The sequence below is a fragment of the Oncorhynchus masou genome, unplaced genomic scaffold, assembly GCF_036934945.1.
Source record: "Oncorhynchus masou masou isolate Uvic2021 unplaced genomic scaffold, UVic_Omas_1.1 unplaced_scaffold_3413, whole genome shotgun sequence".
In the NCBI taxonomy this organism is placed as follows: Eukaryota; Metazoa; Chordata; class Actinopteri; order Salmoniformes; family Salmonidae; genus Oncorhynchus; species Oncorhynchus masou.
In genome coordinates this window covers 108-23,352 of record NW_027009824.1, presented here as the reverse complement: position 1 = coordinate 23,352, position 23,245 = coordinate 108, and the positions used below count along the sequence as shown (strand labels likewise).

The window sequence follows — 23,245 nt, the reverse complement described above, 5'->3', positions numbered from 1 at the left end:
AACATGATTCTGATGGTACTGAGGAGGAGGAGGAAGAGGAGAAACATGATTCTGATGGTACTGAGGAGGAGGAGGAGAAACATGATACTGATGGTACTGAGGAGGAGGAGGAGAAACATGATTCTGATGGTACTGAGGAGGAGGAGGAGAAACATGATTCTGATGGTACTGAGGAGGAGGAGGAGAAACATGATTCTGATGGTACTGAGGAGGAGGAGGAGAAACATGATTCTGATGGTACTGAGGAGGAAGAGGAGGAGAAACATGATTCTGATGGTACTGAGGAGGAGGAGGAGGAGGAGGAGGAGAAACATGATTCTGACGGTACTGAGGAGGAGGAGGAGAAACATTATTCTGATGGTACTGAGGAGGAAGAGGAGGAGGAGAAACATGATTCTGATGGTACTGAGGAAGAGGAGGAGAAACATGATTCTGATGGTACTGAGGAAGAGGAGGAGAAACATGATTCTGATGGTACTGAGGAGGAGGAAGAGGAGAAACATGATTCTGATGGTGTGTAAGAGTCATAATAATTTGAGAGGTGATTATATTATTATATTAGTCCTGTTACACACAGTGTGTAAGGGACATGTGTATTTTGCATATCCCTACTCCCCTGAGACAGTCTCAGGGAGTGGGTTCACGTCCAGGGTCACCTTGTTCAGTGCCTTGCTCAAGGGCTCGGGGATTTGAACCATGCGTCCCTCCGTCTACCTATACCTCACCCTCTCGGAGCAGCTCGTCTGCAGTGTTGACTCCGTGTTCTATGAGTTTCTGGCAGTCGTCCAGCGGTCGAACGCTGTCCTGCTCGATGACATCCACTTCGCTAAGGAGCACGCTCAGACGCTCCGTCAGGAGGCGGGACACAGCCGTCTGGAGCTCTGAGAAATGACGCTTCAACCCCCTCTCTGGCCTGAGACGAGCTGCCTCGTACCTGGAGGAGGAAGAGAGGGGAGGGGAGAGAGAGAGGGGGTGGGAGGTTCAATTGATATGCTAACTTTGTACCAAAAATGCTAAAACGCACTGTTTCCAAATCGTAACCAGTCGTACCAGTCCCCCAACGGAACAGGAAGCTGGTGGTTAGTCGTTTGCAGTGAAACTTAGTCTCTGTTTCAGTTCCTCTTAACAGACAACCATGCTGAGCTGAACTCCTGTCATTATGAAACTACTAGACTGTCTCAGTCCAAAATGGCACCCTTAGTGTCTTTATAGTGCACTAGTGCTCATAGAGAGGAGGGGCCCATAAGGGAAGAAGGGCCAATAGAGCTCTGGTCAAAAGTAGTGCACTATATAGGGAGCTTTTTTGGGACACACACCCACTGACTGACAGTCCTCCTCTCACTATGACTCTGACTATGAGAGAGAGAGACCAGAGAGAGAGAGACCAGAGAGAGAGAGAGAGACCAGAGAGAGAGACCAGTGAGTGAGCGAGAGAGAGAGACTAGTGAGTGAGAGACCAGTAAGTGAGAGAGACCAGAGAGAGAGAGACCAGTGAGAGAGACCAGTGAGAGAGAGAGACCAGTGAGAGAGAGAGACCAGTGAGCGACCGAGAGCGAGAGAGAGACTAGTGAGCGAGAGAGAGCAGTGAGCGACTGAGAGCGAGAGAGAGACTAGTGAGCGAGAGAGACCAGTGAGCAAGAGAGACCAGTGAGCGAGAGAGACCAGAGAGAGCGAGAGAGAGAGAGAGAGCGAGAGAGAGAAGGAAACAGAAGAGCAGAGGAGCTGCACTGATAAACAAGAGAAAAGAATAGTTGGATGAGGATGGAAAGACCTACATAGAACACTATCGGAGATCAGTGTGTATGGACAGCAGGACACAGGAAATGCCTCACTGGAGCCATTGCATCACTTCCTGGTGTCTATCAGTTTTGTGGAGATAAGGGCAGTATCCTAAATGGCACCCTATTCTCTATATAGTGAACTCATTTTGACCACGACCCAAAGGTAGTTCACTATGGAGGAATAGGGTGTAATTTGGGATGTTGCCAAATATCATGTATATTTTGGGACGGTGAAGGATGGGAAAGCTAATATTGTCATCTGGAATACAATGACATGTCCACTGGGAGTAGAGGGCATACAGGCTGGGGAGAGAGAGATAAGAGGTATGAGAGAGTGAGAGGAGAGAGAGAGCGAGATACCAGAGAGAGAGAGTGAGAGGAGAGAGAGACAGACCAGAGAGAGAGAGAGAGAGAGAGAGAGAGAGACAGACCAGAGAGAGACAGACCAGAGAGAGAGAGAGAGAGAGAGAGACAGAGAGAGAGAGAAACCAGAGAGAGAGAGACAGAGAAACCAGAGAGAGAGAGACAGAGAGACAGACCAGAGAGAGAGAGAGAGAGACAGACCAAGAGAGAGAGAGAGAGACAGACCAAGAGAGAGAGAGACAGACCGAGAGAGAGAGAGACAGACCAGAGAGAGAGAGAGAGACAGACCAGAGAGAGAGAGACAGACCAAGAGAGAGAGATACAGACCAAGAGAGAGACAAACCAGAGAGAGAGAGACAGACCAGAGAGAGAGAGAGACCAGAGAGAGAGAGAGAGACAGAGAGAGACAACTACAGGATGTTTTGACTCCCTCTCTTCCAGAAGCCAGAAGTATCTAAGGCACACACACACTGCTCACGGACGTCACACCATCCTGGTAATCTGTGTGTGTGACAGAGCAGCTTTTCCTGCCTGCCCCGTCTCATATTACAGTGATGATGACTCATCCCTGGGGAAGAGGGGGGTTATGGGAAAAATAGCCCAAAACTGGACTCTACAGCTGGGAAAGGAGAGAGATGTGTGCCCGATAATGGGGTGGGAACAGTGGGCCCAAAGAGCAGCAGAACAGAACCAGTCTGTAGATAAAAGTGTCTGTTTCAATTCATTGATAACTTTGGCATTCTCCTGGTTATATAGAGGGGGTACTACCCGTTCTCTTGGTTATATAGAGGGGGTACTACCCATTCCCTTGGTTATATAGAGGGGGTACTACCCGTTCTCTCAGTTATATAGAGGGGTACTACCCACTCTCAGTTATATAGAGGGGTACTACCCGTTCTCTCAGTTATATAGAGGGGGTACTACCCGTTCTCTCAGTTATATAGAGGGGGGTACTACCCGTTCTCTCAGTTATATAGAGGGGGTACTACCCGTTCTCAGTTATATAGAGGGGGTACTACCCGTTCTCATGGTTATATAGAGGGGGTACTACCCGTTACCTTGGTTATATAGAGGGGTACTACCCGTTCCCTTTGGTTATATAGAGGGGGTACTACCCATTCCCTTGGTTATATAGAGGGGGTACTACCCGTTCTCTCAGTTATATAGAGGGGGTACTACCCGTTCTCTCAGTTATATAGAGGGGTACTACCCATTCCCTTGGTTATATAGAGGGGGTACTCTCTCAGTTATATAGAGGGGGTACTACCCGTTCTCCTGGTTATATAGAGGGGGTACTACCCGTTCTCTTGGTTATATAGAGGGGGTACTACCCGTTCTCTTCGTTATATAGAGGGAGTACTACCCGTTCTCTTGGTTATATAGAGGAGTACTACCCGTTCTCTTGTTATATAGAGGGGGTACTACCCGTTCTCCTGGTTATATAGAGGGGGTACTACCCGTTCTCTTGGTTATATAGAGGGGGTACTACCCGTTCCTTGGTTATATAGAGGGGTACTACCCGTTCCCTTGGTTATATAGAGGGGTACTACCCGTTCCCTTGGTTATATAGAGGGGTACTACCCGTTCTCTTGGTTATATAGAGGGAGTACTACCCGTTCCCTTGGTTATATAGAGGGGTACTACCCGTTCCCTTGGTTATATAGAGGGAGTACTACCCGTTCCCTTGGTTATATAGAGGGGGTACTACCCGTTCCCTTGGTTATATAGAGGGGGTACTACCCGTTCCCTTGGTTATATAGAGGGAGTACTACCCGTTCCCTTGGTTATATAGAGGGTATATAGGGGTAGAAGCTGTTCAGCAGTCTAATGGCTTGGGGTAGAAGCTGTTCATCAGTCTAATGGCTTGGGGGTAGAAGCTGTTCATCAGTCTAATGGCTTGGGGGTAGAAGCTGTTCAGCAGTCTAATGGCTTGGGGTAGAAGCTGTTCAGCAGTCTAATGGCTTGGGGTAGAAGCTGTTCATCAGTCTAATGGCTTGGGGTAGAAGCTGTTCAGCAGTCTAATTACTTGGGGGTAGAAGCTGTTCATCAGTCTAATGGCTTGGGGGTAGAAGCTGTTCAGCAGTCTAATGGCTTGGGGGTAGAAGCTGTTCAGCAGTCTAATGGCTTGGGGGTAGAAGCTGTTCATCAGTCTAATGGCCTGGGGTAGAAGCTGTTCATCAGTCTAATGGCCTGGGGGTAGAAGCTGTTCAGCAGTCTAATGACTTGGGGGTAGAAGCTGTTCAGCAGTCTAATGGCTTGGGGGTAGAAGCTGTTCAGCAGTCTAATGACTTGGGGGTAGAAGCTGTTCAGCAGTCTAATGGCTTGGGGTAGAAGCTGTTCAGCGGTCTTATTGCTTGGGGGTAGAAGCTGTTCAGCAGTCTAATGGCTTGGGGGTAGAAGCTATTGAGGAGCCTTTTGGTCCTGGACTTGGTGCTCCGGTAGCACAGAAAACATCCTATAACTTGGGTGACTGGAGTCTGTGACAAGTCTGGCTGAGCAGTGGTGACAGTACGGGGTGACAGTACGGGTGACAGTACGGGGTGACAGTACGGGAAGGTTTCAGCCACACCTCTCTGTCCATCGCCGTTTGTAATTTACTGGGAAGCCAAAATGTAGATTTAAAGGATGGAGAATCCTCCTGGTTTATTGAAGCCCCATCACTCGTCATCATACACAACTAGTTCCCAGCTACGCCTCACAAAAGGACAGTTTGAAATGAACCAATTAACATTTGAATGTTGATCACAACGTGCACATAGACTCTGTTTTTTTTGTTTGTTTTTTTACATTAGAGCCTGGAATGTTTTTCAGCTCAGATTTACTCAAGAGGCAGAGAGCTACAGCCCAGCATCGTCACAGTCTATAGACCTCGTGTATTTAAAAATATATATATAGAGATTTAATGTGTTCCGGGTTTCACAGTGCAGACCGAACCGAGGGCCCCGTACTGAACCGTTCAGCGCCAGTACGTGTACCGTTACACCCCCTATTCAGTAGATGGGAATCGAACCACAGAAGTAGTTGTTTTATACACACACTACGTCATCACACACTGCCTTTCTCCTGCAACACGTCAGCTGGGTGGAAACATCTCTCTGGTGGGGAAACCGAGACATCTTGGTTTTAATCAGGATTTTAGAACATTCCGACGACAATCTGTCGCCAGATGGATGGATGTTGCAGACGCAGGTGAAGTCCTCCCCTGAACTAAACAGACGGGTTTCAATAGAACGGGCTTTTAAGTTCGGGAGGTGGACGACTCCGCTCCAGGTTTGGCCAATGAGTCGTGTTGGTCTCTCTCTCTTTTCATATACCTCTCTTTCTCTGTTTTACTTTTAGAGGAGCAGGAAATAACATTGTTTACAATTAGCCTGAAGGGGGATAGAGGGGAGAGAGGGGAGGGAGGGGAGAGGGGGAGAGGGAGAAGGGGGAGAGGGATAAGGGAGAATGAGGAGGGGGGAGGGAGAAGGAGGGAGGAGAGGGAGGGAGGAAGGGAGAGGAAGGAAGGGGGAGAAGGAGGGGGAGGAAGGGGAGGGAGGAAGGGGGAGGGGGGGAGAGGGAGGGAGGAAGGGAGGGAGGAAGAGGGAGGGAGAGGGAGGGAGGAAGAGGGAGAGGAAGGGGGAGAGGGAGGAAGGAAGGGGGAGAGGGAGGGGAGGAAGGGGGAGAGGGAGGGAGGAAGGGGAGAGGGAAGGAGGAAGGGGGAGAGGGAAGGAGGAAGGGGGAGAGGGAAGGAGGAAGGGGGAGAGGGGAAGGAGGAAGGGGGAGAGGGAAGGAGGAAGGGGGAGAGGGAAGGAGGGAGGAAGGGGGAGAGGGAGGGAGGAAGGGGGGAGGGAGGGAGGAAGGGGGAGAGGGAAGGCTGTAACATCTTCCTGGTACTAGATGAATGGTCCTGGAGAACTCTCGCTGTGCAGTCTTTAGTTTCGGCCCTGATTATTCAGCTCATTGATTGATCTGAATTAGAGGTCGCCCGATTATGATTTTTCAACGCCAGTGCTGAACATGAGAACATATGGTAATTCCTTTTAACACGAGTCTTCAATATTCTCAGGTAAGAAGTTTTAGGTTGTAGTTATTATAGGACCATTTCTCTCTATACCATTCCTATTTCATATACCTTTGACTATTGGATGTTCTTATAGGTACTTTAGTATTGCCAGCCTAATCTCGGGAGTTGATAGGCTTGAAGCACAGCGAAGAGCTGCTGGAAAACGCAGTGCTGTTTGAATGAATGCTTACGACCCTGCTGCTGCCTACCGCCCCTCAGTCAGACTGCTCTATCACATATCACATCAGAGACGTAATTATAATATAATAAACACACAGAAATACGAGCCTCTGGTCATTAATATGGTAGAATCAGGAAACTATCATTTCCAAAACAAAACGTTTATTCTTTCAGTGAAATACGGAACCGTTCCTTGTTTTATCTAACGGGTGGCATCCCAAAGTCTAAATATTGCTGTTACATTGCACAACCTTCAATGTTGTGTCATAATTATGTAAAATTCTGGCAAAGTAGTTTGCAAGGAGCCAGGCGGCCCAAACTGCTGCATATACCCTGACTCTGCGTACAATGAACGCAAGAGAAATGACACAATTTCCCTAGTTAATATTGCCTGCTAACATTCATTTCTTTTAACTAAATATGCAGGTTAAAAAATATATACTTCTGTGTATTGATTTTAAGAAAGGCATTGATGTTTATGGTTAGGTACATTCTTCCAACGATTGTGCTTTTGTGCTGGGTTAATTAATTCACCCGTTTGGCGAATTAATTATATGCAACGTGGACAAGCTAGATAAACTAGTAATATCATCAACCATGTGTAGTTAACTAGTAATTATGTGAAGATTGATTGTTTTTTATAAGATAAGTTTAATGCCAGCTAGCAACTTCCCTTGTCTCCTTGCTGCACTCGTGTAACAGGTAGTCATCCTGCCACACAGGTAGTCAGCCTGCCACACAGGTAGTCAGCCTGCCACACAGGTAGTCAGCCCGCCACACAGGTAGTCAGCCCGCCACACAGGTAGTCAGCCCGCCACACAGGTAGTCAGCCCGCCACACAGGTAGTCAGCCCGCCACACAGGTAGTCAGCCCGCCACACAGGTAGTCAGCCCGCCACACAGGTAGTCAGCCCGCCACACAGGTAGTCAGCCCGCCACACAGGTAGTCAGCCCGCCACACAGGTAGTCAGCCCGCCACACAGGTAGTCAGCCCGCCACACAGGTAGTCAGCCCGCCACACAGGTAGTCAGCCCGCCACACAGGTAGTCAGCCCGCCACACAGGTAGTCAGCCCGCCACACAGGTAGTCAGCCCGCCACACAGGTAGTCAGCCCGCCACACAGGTAGTCAGCCCGCCACACAGGTAGTCAGCCCGCCACACAGGTAGTCAGCCCGCCACACAGGTAGTCAGCCCGCCACACAGGTAGTCAGCCCGCCACACAGGTAGTCAGCCCGCCACACAGGTAGTCAGCCCGCCACACAGGTAGTCAGCCCGCCACACAGGTAGTCAGCCCGCCACACAGGTAGTCAGCCCGCCACACAGGTAGTCAGCCCGCCACACAGGTAGTCAGCCCGCCACACAGGTAGTCAGCCCGCCACACAGGTAGTCAGCCCGCCACACAGGTAGTCAGCCCGCCACACAGGTAGTCAGCCCGCCACACAGGTAGTCAGCCCGCCACACAGGTAGTCAGCCCGCCACACAGGTAGTCAGCCCGCCACACAGGTAGTCAGCCCGCCACACAGGTAGTCAGCCCGCCACACAGGTAGTCAGCCCGCCACACAGGTAGTCAGCCCGCCACACAGGTAGTCAGCCCGCCACACAGGTAGTCAGCCCGCCACACAGGTAGTCAGCCCGCCACACAGGTAGTCAGCCCGCCACACAGGTAGTCAGCCCGCCACACAGGTAGTCAGCCCGCCACACAGGTAGTCAGCCCGCCACACAGGTAGTCAGCCCGCCACACAGGTAGTCAGCCCGCCACACAGGTAGTCAGCCCGCCACACAGGTAGTCAGCCCGCCACACAGGTAGTCAGCCTGCCACACAGGTAGTCAGCCTGGTAGTCAGCCTGCCACACAGGTAGTCAGCCTGCCACACAGGTAGTCAGCCCGCCACACAGGTAGTCAGCCCGCCACACAGGTAGTCAGCCCGCCACACAGGTAGTCAGCCCGCCACACAGGTAGTCAGCCCGCCACACAGGTAGTCAGCCTGCCACACAGGTAGTCAGCTTGCCACACAGGTAGTCAGCTTGCCACACAGGTAGTCAGCCCGCCACACAGGTAGTCAGCCCGCCACACAGGTAGTCAGCCTGCCACACAGGTAGTCAGCCTGCCACACAGGTAGTCAGCCTGCCACACAGGTAGTCAGCCTGCCACACAGGTAGTCAGCCTGCCACACAGGTAGTCAGCTTGCCACACAGGTAGTCAGCCTGCCACACAGGTAGTCAGCCTGCCACACAGGTAGTCAGCCTGCCACACAGGTAGTCAGCCTGCCACACAGGCCTCTCATGGATATGTTTTATTTTATTTAACCTTTATTTAACCAGGCAAGTCAGTTAAGAACAAATTCTTATTTCCAATGACGGCCTAGGGACAGTGGGTTAACTGCCTGTTCAGGGGCAGAACGACAGAGTTGTACCTTGTCAGCTCAGGGGTTTGAACTTGCAACCTTTGAGTCCAACTCTCTAACCACTAGGCTACCCTGCCGCCCCATTGCAATGTAATCGGCCAGAATCGGTGTCCAAAAATGCAGATTACCGATTGTTATGAAAACTTGAAATCGGAGCTAATTAATCGGCCATGCCGTAGATCGACCTCTAATCTGAATGAGGGTTGGACCAGTGTAGTTGTGTTACTACCTGTTTGCGTGAGGGTTGGACCAGTGTAGTTGTGTTACTACCTGTTTGCGTGAGGGTTGGACCAGTGTAGTTGTGTTACTACTTGTTTGCGTGAGGGTTGGACCAGTGTAGTTGTGTTACTACCTGTTTGCGTGAGGGTTGGACCAGTCTAGTTGTGTTACTACCTGTTTGCGTGAGGGTTGGACTAGTGTAGTTGTGTTGTTACCTGTTTGCGTGAGGGTTGGACCAGTGTAGTTGTGTTGTTACTACCTGTTTGCGTGAGGGTTGGACCAGTGTAGTTGTGTTGTTACCTGTTTGCGTGAGGGTTGGACCAGTGTAGTTGTGTTACTACCCGTTTGCGTGAGGGTTGGACCAGTGTAGTTGTGTTACTACCTGTTTGCGTGAGGGTTGGACCGGTGTAGTTGTGTTACTACCTGTTTGCGTGAGGGTTGGACCAGTGTAGTTGTGTTACTACCTGTTTGCGTGAGGGTTGGACCAGTGTAGTTGTGTTGTTACCTGGTTGCGTGAGGGTTGGACCAGTGTAGTTGTGTTACTACCCGTTTGCGTGAGGGTTGGACCGGTTGTGTTGTGTTGTTACCTGTTTACGTGCTTGGCTGAGTCCATGTAGGCGTTGTTGTAGTTCGCTCCTGTAATTCTGAGCTGCTTCTATACTCTCCTTCGCCTCCTGCAGCAACGCCTCAGCTTCTATAGACATCCTGCTGTACCGCCTAGGCTCCTACAAACACACACACACACACACACACACACACACACACACACACACACACACACACACACACACACACGTCATTAGCGGATGTTTGTAACTTCAGGTCCCTGTGGTCTAAAGACTGGTTTCACACAGACTGTATAAAGACTGGTTTCACACAGACTGTATAAAGACTGGTTTCACATAGACTGTATAAAGACTGGTTTCACACAGACTGTATAAAGACTGGTTTCACACAGACTGGTTTCACATAGACTGTATAAAGACTGGTTTCACACAGACTGTATAAAGCCTGGTTTCACACAGACTGTATAAAGACTGGTTTCACACAGACTGTATAAAGCCTGGTTTCACACAGACTTTATAAAGACTGGTTTCACACAGACTGGTTTCACACAGACTGTATAAAGACTGGTTTCACACAGACTGGTTTCACACACAGACTGTATAAAGACTGGTTTCACACAGACTGGTTTCACACAGACTGTATAAAGACTGGTTTCACACAGACTGGTTTCACACAGACTGTATAAAGACTGGTTTCACACAGACTGTATAAAGACTGGTTTCACACAGACTGTATAAAGACTGGTTTCACACACAGACTGGTTTCACACAGACTGGTTTCACATAGACTGTATAAAGACTGGTTTCACACAGACTGTATAAAGACTGGTTTCACACACAGACTGGTTTCACAGACTGGTTTCACACATAGACTGTATAAAGACTGGTTTCACACATAGACTGTATAAAGACTGGTTTCACCAGAGGCAGAAAGAGGAGATGGACAGGTTTTCACTAGAAACCATCCCAGTGTACACAATGTATCCTACCCTGCCCCCAAACACACACCTTCGTGAGGACATCTGGGAGGTTCATTGATTGATTGATTGATTGATTGATTGATTGATTGAGACTGTTCAAAGGGTCACGGTTGGACTGTCGAACTCACACAGACACCCCGGGAGGGTCAGAGTTAGTGTTGTAGGACAACAACACCAGTGGAACCACATGACCCACTGGGCTGAACCCACCCGTTTCCTCCAGACAGATAAAACAAAACACATGGTCTGTCCCTTAAAGAACTCCCCTGGTAAAACGGAGTCCAGTATTTAGGGAGTAGGGTGCCATTTGGGATGCAGACAGTGGTTCCATCTCCCCCTGTGGACATCTTTGGTTCAATCTACAGACCTAACAGATAGATTGACTGTGACTGTAGGCCTAACAGAACCACACAGTCAATCTAACAGAACCACGCAGTCACAGTCAATCTAACAGAACCACACAGTCAATCTAACAGAACCACGCAGTCACAGTCAATCTAACAGAACCACACAGTCACAGTCAATCTAACAGAACCACGCAGAGAATCTAACAGAACCACACAGACACAGTCAATCTAACAGAACCACACAGACACAGTCAATCTAACAGAACCACACAGTCAGTCAATCTAACAGAACCACGCAGTCACAGTCAATCTAACAGAACCACACAGACAATCTAACAGAACCACGCAGTCACAGTCAATCTAACAGAACCACACAGTCACAGTCAATCTAACAGAACCACGCAGAGAATCTAACAGAACCACACAGACACAGTCAATCTAACAGAACCACACAGTCAATCTAACAGAACCACACAGACACAGTCAATCTAACAGAACCACGCAGTCACAGTCAATCTAACAGAACCACACAGTCAATCTAACAGAACCACAGTCACAGTCAATCTAACAGAACCACACAGTCAATCTAACAGAACCACGCAGTCACAGTCAATCTAACAGAACCACACAGTCAATCTAACAGAACCACACAGTCACAGTCAATCTAACAGAACCACGCAGTCACAGTCAATCTAACAGAACCACACAGACAATCTAACAGAACCACACAGTCACAGTCAATCTAACAGAACCACACACTGTCACAGTCAATCTAACAGAACCACACAGTCAATCTAACAGAACCACACACTGTCAATCTAACAGAACCACGAAGTCACAGTCAATCCTAACAGAACCACGCAGTCACAGTCAATCTAACAGAACCACGCAGACACAGTCAATCTAACAGAACCACGCAACACAGTCAATCTAACAGAACCACGCAGACACAGTCAATCTAACAGAACCACGCAGACACAGTCAATCCTAACAGAACCACGTGAGTCACAGTCAATCTAACAGAACCACACAGTCACAGTCAATCTAACAGAACCACAGTCAATCCTAACAGAACCACACAGACACAGTCAATCTAACAGAACCACACAGACAATCTAACAGAACCACACAGACACAGTTACACAAGAACATATTGAGATGTGCTTCTTTGTCACTGATCTATTAGAAAATAACTAGTGTATGTTTTTCAGAAAGCTTTCAGGGTAAAAGGGTGTGGTTTGTTGTTGGTAGCTGTTCTCAGTCTCTAGAATCCTACAGATTATAACACACTGTCTCTAGAATCCTACAGAATATAACACACTGTCTCTAGAATCCTACAGATTATAACACACTGTCTCTAGAATCCTACAGATTATAACACACTGTCTCTAGAATCCTACAGATTATAACACACTGTCTCTAGAATCCTAGAGATTATAACACTGTCTCTAGAATCCTTCAGATTATAACACACTGTCTCTAGAATCCTACAGATTATAACACACTGTCTCTAGAATCCTACAGATTATAACACACTGTCTCTAGAATCCTACAGATTATAACACACTGTCTCTAGAATCCTACAGATTATAACACACTGTCTCTAGAATCCTACAGAATATAACACACTGTCTCTAGAATCCTACAGATTATAACACGCTGTCTCTAGAATCCTACAGATTATAACACGCTGTCTCTAGAATCCTACAGATTATAACACGCTGTCTCTAGAATCCTACAGATTATAACACACTGTCTCTAGAATCCTACAGATTATAACACACTGTCTCTAGAATCCTACAGATTATAACACACTGTCTCTAGAATCCACAGATTATAACACACTGTCTCTAGAATCCTACAGATTATAACACACTGTCTCTAGAATCCTACAGATTATAACACACTGTCTCTAGAATCCTACAGGTTATAACACACTGGTCTAGAGTCCTAGGGGCAGGTTATAACACACTGTCTCTAGAATCCTACAGATTATAACACACTGTCTCTAGAATCCTACAGATTATAACACACTGTCTCTAGAATCCTACAGATTATAACACAGGGTCCCTGGTTAGAGTGTAGGCTCTCAGGGTTAAAGATAATCAAAAAAAAGTCCTCATTTGTGTGACCTGTTGGGGATTAATCAGAATAGTTGGGTAACATAGATAGGATGTTTAATTTTTCATTATATGCGTTAGAGTTACTTCTCATTTAGAATGTATCTTGTTGTACTGTAGTGGTGGCCATTTGTGGTTAGAGTGTAGAGCGGCAGGTAGCCTAGTGGTTAGAGTGTAGAGGTGGCAGGGTAGCCTAGTGGTTAGAGTGTAGAGGTGGGAGGGTAGCCTAGTGGTTAGAGTGTAGAGGTGGCAGGGTAGCCTAGTGGTTAGAGTGTAGAGGCGGCAGGGTGCCTAGTGGTTAGAGTGTGGAGGCGGCAGGGTAGCCTAGTGGTTAGAGGGTAGGGCGGCAGGGTAGCCTAGTGGTTATAGTGGTTAGAGTGTAGAGGTGGCAGGGTAGCCTAGTGGTTAGAGTGTAGAGGTGGCAGGGTAGCCTAGTGGTTAGAGTGTAGAGGTGGCAGGGTAGCCTAGTGGTTAGAGTGTAGAGGTGGCAGGGTAGCCTAGTGGTTAGAGTGTAGAGGTGGCAGGGTAGCCTAGTGGTTAGAGTGTAGAGGTGGCAGGGTAGCCTAGTGGTTAGAGTGTAGAGGTGGCAGGGTAGCCTAGTGGTTAGAGTGTAGAGGTGGCAGGGTAACCTAGTGGTTAGAGCGTTGGACTAGTAACCGGAAAGTTGCAAGTTCAAACCCCCGAGCCGACAAGGTACAAATCTGTCGTTCTGCCCCTGAACAGGCAGTTAAACCCACTGTTCCTAGGCCGTCATTGAAAATAAGGATTTGTTCTTAACTGACTTGCATGGTTAAATAAAGGTAAAATAAATAAAAACTTGGGCTGCAGAGAGTGGAGGGGTCAATCTTGTCTTCATATGTAAACATGTCTTTTAAACCATGTGAAGGGATGATTGAGGGGGAACCAATTATCTCTTGGCTCCACAATGTCTGTGTGCCAGTCACTGTGTCTCTGTGATCTTGTCCAGGAGGGGTGTATTTGATATATGCCTGTTGATGAGGTTTTGTTTTATGGTCCTGAGAGCGAGATAAGAACATAGTTTAGGAGACAAAGCTGAACGATAATTTATAGCCAATGCTGTCTGGCTATGTGTGTCTTTGCTATAAAGGATCTCAGTTGCAATGTGTAAAGAATTCATTTATAGACACTGAATTGATCTGAGAGTCACAGGGTTGTGATGGAGCTCATAATAATTAAAGATGGACTTTATGATAACTCTGACTTGTGTGGTGGTTTGCTCTCATGGTTTGGTAAATACAGGAAATTTCCACTACAGACCACATTTATATTGATTTGGTCCTTTTTTTAGTTGGGGTTACAGATACAATATTCAGATTCATATCAATTAATATATTCAGGTCATATTTTCCATTCCATATATTCCTGTTGTACCGGTGTGCTGCCAACATGAAAACCAAACAGGAAGGTGTTAGTAGTGTGACAGTGATGTCAAAGAGTCGATATAACTCTGCAGGTCTGGCTATTGCCGCGAATGCGCTTTTTGTTAAATCATCACCCGTTTGGCGAAGTAGGCTGTGATTCACTGATAAATTAACAGGCACCGCATTGACTATATGCAACGCAGGACAAGCTAGTTACACTAGTAATATCATCAACCATGTGTAGTTAACTAGTGATTATGTGAAGATTGATTGTTTTTATAAGTTTAATGCCAGCTAGCACCTTACCTTGTCTCCTTGCTGCCCTCGTAACAGGTGGTCAGCCTGCCACTCAGTCTCCTAATGGAGAGCAATGTAATCGGCCAGAATAGGCATCCAAAAATGCCATTTAACGATGGTTATGAAAACTTGAAATCGTCCTAATTAAAATCGGCCATTCCGATGAATCGGTCGACCTCTAGTTTTAACAGTCGTCAAGTAGGCTACTGTGACTATTTGATCATAATGTAGGCCTACCAGAGTGGCCTACCAGAGTGGCCTACCAGAGTGGCCTTGGCTTACCAGAGTGGCTTACCAGAGTGGCCTACCAGAGTGGCCTACCAGACTGGCCTACCAGAGTGGCCTACCATCAACAACAATAGAGAAAATGCATCCAATAACATTTTAACATGTAAACAGCTGTTCTGTCATTCAGCCTACAGTAGCAGCCAATGTGTGGTGTTCAATGTCGCCCGACATTCCATGAGACTTTTGAAAAAGAAAAAAAAAAAAAAAAACACAGGGCTTGACATGAACCTGTTTATCTACTTGTCCTTCAGACAAGGAGGTGACTGAAAATGTTGTTGTTGTTGTTGTTTCCACTTTACAAAATACAATGTGTTATTATTCCCATAGTATTACTACAGAGAATCAGACACATGTTGCTGCCCTCTGCCCATTGGCTGCTTAGTTTATTCACGCCCGTCTCAAAATACAACACTGTCCCTTCAAAGGCAAAGGAAAGCTCTTTACCTGACCTGCTTGTCTAGAAATGTTCTGTGCTCTTGTAGGAAGCAGTCACTCCCCTACTACTGACTACTAATGATCTAGAACTGGGCTAATAACTCACTAACTAGTAAAGGATATATGAACTAAAATGTGGACACGTGGCTACATGCTGCTCTTGATTTGATCTCAAAACAAGCACATCTACTCACTATCAAGTCAGATGTTATTGGTCACATACACGTGTTCAGCAGATGTTATTGGTCACATATTTAACAGATGTTGTTGGTCACATACACATGTTCAGCAGATGTTATTGCGGGTGTAGTGAAATGCTTGTGTTTCCTAGCTCTGACAGTGCAAGTAATATCTAACAATTTCACAACCTATACACACAAATCTCAGTAAAGGAATGGAATTAAGAACGTATAAATATTTGGACGAGCAATGTCAGTGATACCACAGCTGTAAACACAGTCCAGTTTAAAGGAAATGGCATAGATCCATATATGGCAATGATCTATTTGCATATAGGCCTAACTGCAGCTCTGATTGGTTACGCCCCACCAGTCTGTGTAGAGTACCGGCTGAGTCGTGCTCAATAGAATCCTACTCTGACGCGTTCTGCCTTCAACAAAATCTCTTGCATAGGTAGTTTTGTTTCAGGTATGTTTGCATTGAAAACTGTTCGCTGCTCTGGCCCCCCAATGGTGGAACAGACTCCCTCACGACGCCAGGACAGCGGAGTCAATCACCACCTTCCGGAGACACCTGAAACCCCACCTCTTCAAGGAATACCTAGGATAGGATAAAGCAATCCTTCTCACCCCCCTAAATGATTTAGATGCACTATTGTAAAGTGGCTGTTCCACTGATGTCAGAAGGTGAATTCACCAATTTGTAAGTCGCTCTGGATAAGAGCGTCTGCTAAATGACTTAAATGTAAATGTTAAATGAAATTGGCCACAGTAAAGCGAAATGTAGATTGGCGTTAACTAACAGGGAACACTCTAGAAAGTTGAGTAAAGTTCAATCTCGTGCTTCTCAGTGGGCTGATATTTCTTGCCGTGCAGCAATCTCAGGCCACTGCGCGGCGCGCTCAGTTTAGAGGGAACGTTGGTGAGGACTGAGTTAGCACCGAGTTGGGACTAGAAAGATGGAGAACTTTGTGTGTGTGTGTGTGTGTGCGCGCTTGAGAGTGTACGGACGTGTGTATAGGAGTGTGTGTGTGTGTTAGAGGTGTATGCTACAGTGTTGTCTATGTGATGATGCTGCTGCCGCTGATGCTGCTGCTGCTGGTGACCTAGATTCAGACCGGGCCTCCTGCCTGAACACACTGGCTACATCACAAATAGAACCCTAGTCCCTATGTAGTGCACTACTGTTGGGTCTGATCCCTATTGGCCCTGGTCTCTCTCTCTTTCTCTCATCTCTGTCACATGCATTTACATGTGACAGAGATAGTGTGTGTGACAGAGATAGTATGACGTGAATGTGTATGCCCCACTTCTAAGACTAGACCCCCTCCCTCCCTCCACACACACACACAGGATTTAAAGGCAGTAATCTTGGAGCAATATAACAGATTCCCCCCAGCGTGGGAGGAACATTCAGGTCACATGGATAATCACACACACACACACACACACACACACACACACACACACACACACACACACACACACACACACACAATGTGGATCGCAGAAAGCCTCAGACTATTGTTGAGAAGATGCTGTCAGTGAAGCATGAAATCACCCTCACTCCAGCTGAAACAAAGTCTGCTACGGTCCTGGTCAAAAGTAATGTACTATGTAGGGAATATGATGCTATTTTCCTGGTCAAAAGTAATGTACTATGTAGGGACTTCGCGTATGTACGGAAATCCATACAGTGGGTTTGGCTTTCGGACTTGTTATGAACATAGACCACTGACCTATAGATACGTCTTGATCTGTTGCTAGGAAACAGTCCTACTGGCATGTCTACACTTTAATTCCATGAGTGTTACTGATAGCTAATGTAACAGTATAATTTTAGACCGTCCATACCCGGGCGCGAACCAGGGACCCTCTGCACACATCAACAACTTCAGCGCGAACCACCGCTAACGTAGCTCGCGTTTCACATCCGTTACACTAAGTCAAGAAAGGAAAGTAACCAATGTTATTCCATAATCACTATCCAGTATAATCATTCCTAGCCACCGTGCTTCTACACCTGCATTTTGCTGTTTGGGGTTTTCGGCTGGGTTTCTGTACAGCACTTTGTGACATCGGCGGATGTAAAAATGGCTTTATAAATCAAATATTATTGATTTGATGGATTGATTGATTAGTAACCTACAAAACTCATCACTTTGGACAACTGCCATTCTGATAGTTATTTCTAGACCTTTCATTTGATTTCACCATATTCAGCAGTAGGCTACTACAATCATCAGATCAGATAATTACATCAGACGTGTCATTCTACTGTCTGTCATTGTGTGTTCAACGTGGAAAGTTATGACAGATGCTCAATAAAGACGAGTGTGGAGCTTCGACCGCAACTATTATTATCACGTAGCGAGCGGATGACACGGAGATGCAACGCAACTTTGCACAACAGAAAAACATGCCCATACTCGCTTAAAATCAACTTCCGTAATTCTAAAACACCCCGTTTCACGCGAAGGCATCACCCAACATGCCTTTATCGACACATATGCACTTCACACAATTGAGGTTATTGTTGACGATGAATGAAAGTAAAAGCATCGAGGGCTTGGCTTTCACCAACCCTCAGGAAACAATACATTTACAGAAAATGTCAAAGAAAACACCCGTTAAGCCAGTTCATATTACATCAAAAAATAACATTCGAGACATTAGTAAACGCTTCATGTAGCCTATTAAATAATGCGATAACGAATCCTACCTGATTCGGACTTAGTTTCTGGTCATTCTAAAGTTCGATGCCGTCTCGGCTACCGACCAACGCAAAGACGTTCTTGCGCCAGTCAAAAAAAACAATTTACTGGGCTTTCTGCTGATCGGCAGCTCAACTAGCCAATAGAAGAAGGATATCACCCAGTCTTCCTCTCCGTGTGCCCGCCCTCTGAGTTGCAAATGTGATACAATAGCCTTGCTGTAATGCTTAAAACCACGGATGAAACTCGATGATACATTAGCATAAACATCCCAAGTCAAGTCTCAACCAAATAAATGTACTTTCTAACTGTGCGATTTTATTGTTTGGACATTTTTATCATCGCCAAAATATGCATGTGATTGAGAATACATGTACTGCAGTAGACAACGTGACTGAATCATGACAGCTATCAAATCAAACATTATTTGTCACATGCATCGGATACAAGTGTAGACCTTACAGTGAAATCCTTTACTTACAAGCCCTTAAACAAACTAAAGTAAAAAATAATAAAAAGTAACAACAGTGTAACATAACAGTGAAATGCTTATATACAAGGTGGTACTGGTACAGTGAGTCACAGTGGAGGTTATACTGACAAGCCCTTAACCAACAGTCAGTTCAAGAAGAGTTAAGAAATATTTACCAAATAAATTAAAGTACTGAAACAGTGTGGAGGTTATATGCAGGGGGTACCGGTACAGAGTCAGTGTGGAGGTTATATACAGGTGGTACTGGTACAGAGTCAATGTGGAGGCTATATACAGGGGGCACCGCACAGAGTCAGTGTGGAGGTTATATACAGGGGGTACCGGTACTGAGTCAGTGTGGAGGTTATATACAGGGCACGGGTACTGAGTCAGTGTGGAGGCTATATACAGGGGGTACCAGTACTGAGTCAGTGTGGAGGTTATATACAGGGGGTACCGGTACCCAGTCAGTGTGGAGGTTATATACAGGGGGTACCTGGTACTGAGTCAGTGTGGAGGTTATATTACAGGTGGTACAGTACTGAGTCAGTGTGGAGGTTATATACAGGGGGCACCGGTACCGAGTCAGTGTGGAGGTTATATACAGGGGGTACCGGTACTGAGTCAGTGTGGAGGCTATATACAGGGGTACCGGTACTGAGTCAGTGTGGAGTTATATACAGGGGGTACCGGTACCGAGTCAGTGTGGAGGTTATATACAGGGGGTACCGGTGCCGAGTCAGTGTGGAGGTTATATACAGGGGTACCAGTACTGAGTCAGTGTGGAGGTATATACAAGGGGTACCAGTACTGAGTCAGTGTGGAGGTTATATGCAGGGGGCACTGCATTGAGTCAGTGTGGAGGTTATATACAGGGGGTACGGGTACTGAGTCAGTGTGGAGGTTATGCTACAGAGGGCACTGTTTGAGTCAGTGTGGGAGGTTATATACAGGGGGTAGACTGAGTCAGTGAGTGGGGGTACAGGTTAGTTGAGGTCATTTGTACATGTAGGTAGTGAAGTGACTATGCATAGACAATAAACAGCAAGTAGCAGCAGTGTACAAAACAAATGGAGGGGTCAATGTAGATTTGTCCAGTGGCCATTTGATGAATTGTTCAGCACTCTTATGACTTGGGGGTAGAAGCTGTTGAGGAGCGGTGCCCGCTTGCCGTGCGGTAGCAGAGAAAACAGACTATGACTTGGATGACTGGAGTCTCTAACAATTTTATGGGCTTTCCTCTGACACCGCCTGGTATAGAGGTCCTGGGTGGCAGAAAGCTTGGCCCCAGTGATGTACTGGGCCGTTCACACTACCCTCTGTAGAGAACCTTATGGTCAGATGCTGAGCAGTTGCCATACCAGGCGGTGATGCAAATGGTCAAGATGCTCTCGACGGTGCATCACCATGAGGCTATCAATCAGTGGACTAAAACACAATGCTATTATTATGATGGTATGAAAATAGCATACAGTTCTGTCTACATTTGTTTTATTAGTAGTCAAACAAACAGCTAAATTAGCTTCTTTTTTTTAAACGAATAAAACAACATCTCACAACACAACCCCTTCTCCCGACATATTAAAAACGTTTTAAAATGTTTGTCAATCAGAAAGTATTTTTGTCTGTAATGTCTTTTTCGTTATGTGTGGACCCAGGGAAGACAAGCCATTGTCGCCATTGGAGTCGGCTAATGGGGATCTCAGTAAAATCTCAATCTAAAAACATAATAGTACACAGTATATGGCCACATGAAGAGCCATGGCTCTCTGTCTGAGTACCGTTTCAAGAGCACCCCCTAGTGGTGATAGACAGAAATGGCTCTCTGTCTGTATACCGTTTCAAGACCACCTATCTGATGATAGGTCGGCAAAGACGCTGTATTTATTTGAGCTCTAAGGTTTTATAAATCAAACTGTTGTCAAAACAGAAGGCAGAAAACCTCTTAAAAACAACAACTTGGTATGTATCCAATCAGAATAATGGGTGGTTTTACATGTTGATTGCTCTGTGTGAGTGTTCTATGTGTGCGCGCGATAGAGACATTGGAAGTGTATCTATTCCTCTGGAACTTTGTGAGTGTAATGATTACTTTTCATTTTTTATTGTTTATTTCACATGTATTTATCATCTTTCACTTGCTTTGGCGATGTAAATATATGTTTCCGATGCCAACATATGAGAGAGAGAGAGAACACAAGCTGTGCGTAAAAGTACCCGCCGGCCACCATACATGCGTGTGAAGTGAAGGCTGGCGTCCAGTGCTCGCAGCTTCACAGATTAACAACACATATGATTGGTTTAAAATCCGCATGCCCACCACTCTAAAAACTGACAGGGTCAATGGCCAGGATTGTGCTGTTGAAGCGCGCTATACATCTTGAGCGCCCACGGGACAATCCTCTAGATTAGCGGTTGACGCAGAGGATGGATTTCGTAGATGGCAACCCGATACTGTACTGTACTGGTCGGTATACAGGCACGGAATTATCTGGAATGGACACACGTTTTAAATGTGACGCATTTCGGGATACCTTCCATTATCAAAATGAGTCCGTCGTCATAGGGATAGAATGTGTTTCGTCCTAATCGTTAAATAGGCTCGATGAGCTATGACGGGAGAGCTAAATATGGACCAATCCTGTTTCGATTCCAAAATGAAGAGACCCAACGGAATGGTGGCAGATTTGGTGCGTTTACAACGCGGTCTTGTGGGACGTTTGTGATGGAGCCTTTAACTTTCTCACTGAAACAAGCAGATGTAAGAATGCGTAACGGCACTTTAGTGGTTGGAAGTAACATCTAAACCTTTTGGCTAAAATGAATGTATTGTATTGGGTTCTGCTTGCTCACTAACATCAGATAACAATCTCAGGTATACAAGCGTAGACTACATTTAGCTGGCATGCCAAGTATGTGAATAGGAGGAACTTTAAAATATCTATCCCGCCATTGTGCCCTTGGGTAGGGCACTTAACCTATAACCTGCTCCAGGGCCGCTGTTCTGCCACTGACCGACCGGTGCCTCTCTCAACGTGTGTGTTTCTTCACCTAGGAGGGTTTGGAAAGGCAGAAGACAACTTTACTTTTGAAGTTTCACCCAACAATGGACTACACGATTATATTCTACTCTGTTCTGTTGTCGTAGAACACCGCAGTTCAAAATGAACGTGTTGAAAATGAGGAAAGCCGTATTAAAAGAAGCGGTTAAACGCTTTCCATGGCTTGCCAACGTTACTCTGTATGGCTGCCTGTTTGCCGGCGGCGACTTTGTTCATCAGATGATCGCACAAAGAGAAGAGATGGACTGGAAACACACCAGAAATGTTGCCATAGTGGCCATCAGCTTCCATGGAAACTTTAATTATTTCTGGTTGCGGGCTTTGGAAAGCCGTTTCCCGGGAAAATCTCCCGGAATGCTCTTCCGCAAACTGCTCCTGGACCAAAGTTTTGCATCACCCTTGGCAACGAGTGTCTTCTACACAGGTAACGTGCATTTTAATGTGGGAAGTTTAATTGAAGTGTATCTATTGTAGCCGACAACAATTTTCTAATGTGTCCTACATATAATAACCTTATATAGAGAAACAGACCAATGCCTCATGTCCATTGGGTAATAGGCCGAGGTTCGGCTACTCTCCTATAGCCTAACCTTGGATGTGTGTATTTGTAAATGCTGAATGTGATCAACGGACTGCAGTGCTCTAACGTGTACTCGTTCAAAAGGTCATGTGCAAAATGCACGAGGTTTGCGTGATGCGTGAAATGGGCACAAGTTTGACCTACAATTTGTACTCTCTCGCGTCTTCATCTGCAGGAGTGAGTTTCTTGGAGAATAAAGACGACGTCTTCGAGGACTGGAGAGAAAAGTTCCTCAACACGTATAAGGTAAGATGAAATCAGAACGAACCGGAAACGACCGAGAGGCCGGCCGGCCGGCCCACGCATACAGGCAGAGAAGGAAAGTCACCTTCCGCCCGCCTGGTGTGAGCTCACCCCCGATTAACCCAGATTATGGCACCGCTTTTGCGCAGCAATGGGCAGGCGGCCAGGGATACGGCAGTGCATGACTATTACTGCCAGTCGAGCCCAACTCTTCCAGGCCCAACAACCTTTGTAAAATAATACTGACATCTGGGTAGAACATATTCCCCCCATTGAAATAAAATAAAAGGTCAGTGTAGAACGTTAGAGGGTGCTGCTGGAAGAGGTCCCATTGATCTGAGTGGTAGATCTATAGATCTGGACATATAGAGATGGGTGCTGCTGGGAGAAGTCCCATTGATCTGAGTGGTAGATCTATAGATCTGGACATATAGAGAGGCGTGCTGCTGGAAGAGGTCCCATTGATCTGAGTGGTAGATCTATAGATCTGGACATATAGAGAGGGGTGCTGCTGGGAGAGGTCCCATTGATCTGAGTGGTAGATCTATAGATCTGGACATATAGAGAGGGGTGCTGCTGGAAGAGGTCC

General features: G+C 46.4%; 2 protein-coding genes across 3 annotated transcripts; one reads left to right on the top strand and one right to left on the bottom strand.

The window, feature by feature from the left end:
- Positions 1-670: 670 nt before the first annotated feature.
- Positions 671-18,396, bottom strand: LOC135534443 (cytokine receptor-like factor 3). Of its 2 annotated transcripts, none has more exons than XM_064961434.1 (3): positions 18,308-18,396; positions 9,579-9,716; positions 671-934 (listed from the first exon to the last, which is right to left on the bottom strand). In XM_064961434.1, exons 2-3 carry the CDS (start codon positions 9,602-9,604, stop codon positions 715-717), a joined length of 246 nt encoding a protein of 81 aa, XP_064817506.1. In that variant the 5' UTR covers positions 9,605-9,716; positions 18,308-18,396; the 3' UTR covers positions 671-714. The 2 variants fall into 2 exon arrangements, with proteins under 2 accessions (XP_064817506.1, XP_064817507.1); XM_064961435.1 differs by having other exon boundaries at positions 672-934; positions 9,579-9,708.
- Positions 18,397-21,510: 3,114 nt separating this feature from the next.
- LOC135534444 (mpv17-like protein) lies at positions 21,511-22,945 on the top strand. The gene is made up of 2 exons (XM_064961436.1): positions 21,511-22,257; positions 22,589-22,945. The coding sequence occupies exons 1-2, from the start codon at positions 21,936-21,938 to the stop codon at positions 22,666-22,668; spliced, it is 402 nt and encodes a 133-aa protein (XP_064817508.1). The 5' UTR covers positions 21,511-21,935; the 3' UTR covers positions 22,669-22,945.
- Positions 22,946-23,245: the final 300 nt, after the last annotated feature.

Bases quoted from the DNA above. Each gene is read 5' to 3' on its own strand.
- LOC135534443 (XM_064961434.1), bottom strand. From the start codon at position 9,604: ATGGACTCAGCCAAGCACGTAAACAG. The intron at 935-9,578 runs GTAACAACACAA...TTCCTCCTCCAG, and splicing joins TCAGCCAAGCACGTAAACAG to GTACGAGGCAGCTCGTCTCA.
- LOC135534444 (XM_064961436.1), top strand. From the start codon at position 21,936: ATGAACGTGTTGAAAATGAGGAAAGCCGTATTAAAAGAAGCGGTTAAA. The intron at 22,258-22,588 runs GTAACGTGCATT...CTTCATCTGCAG, and splicing joins AACGAGTGTCTTCTACACAG to GAGTGAGTTTCTTGGAGAAT.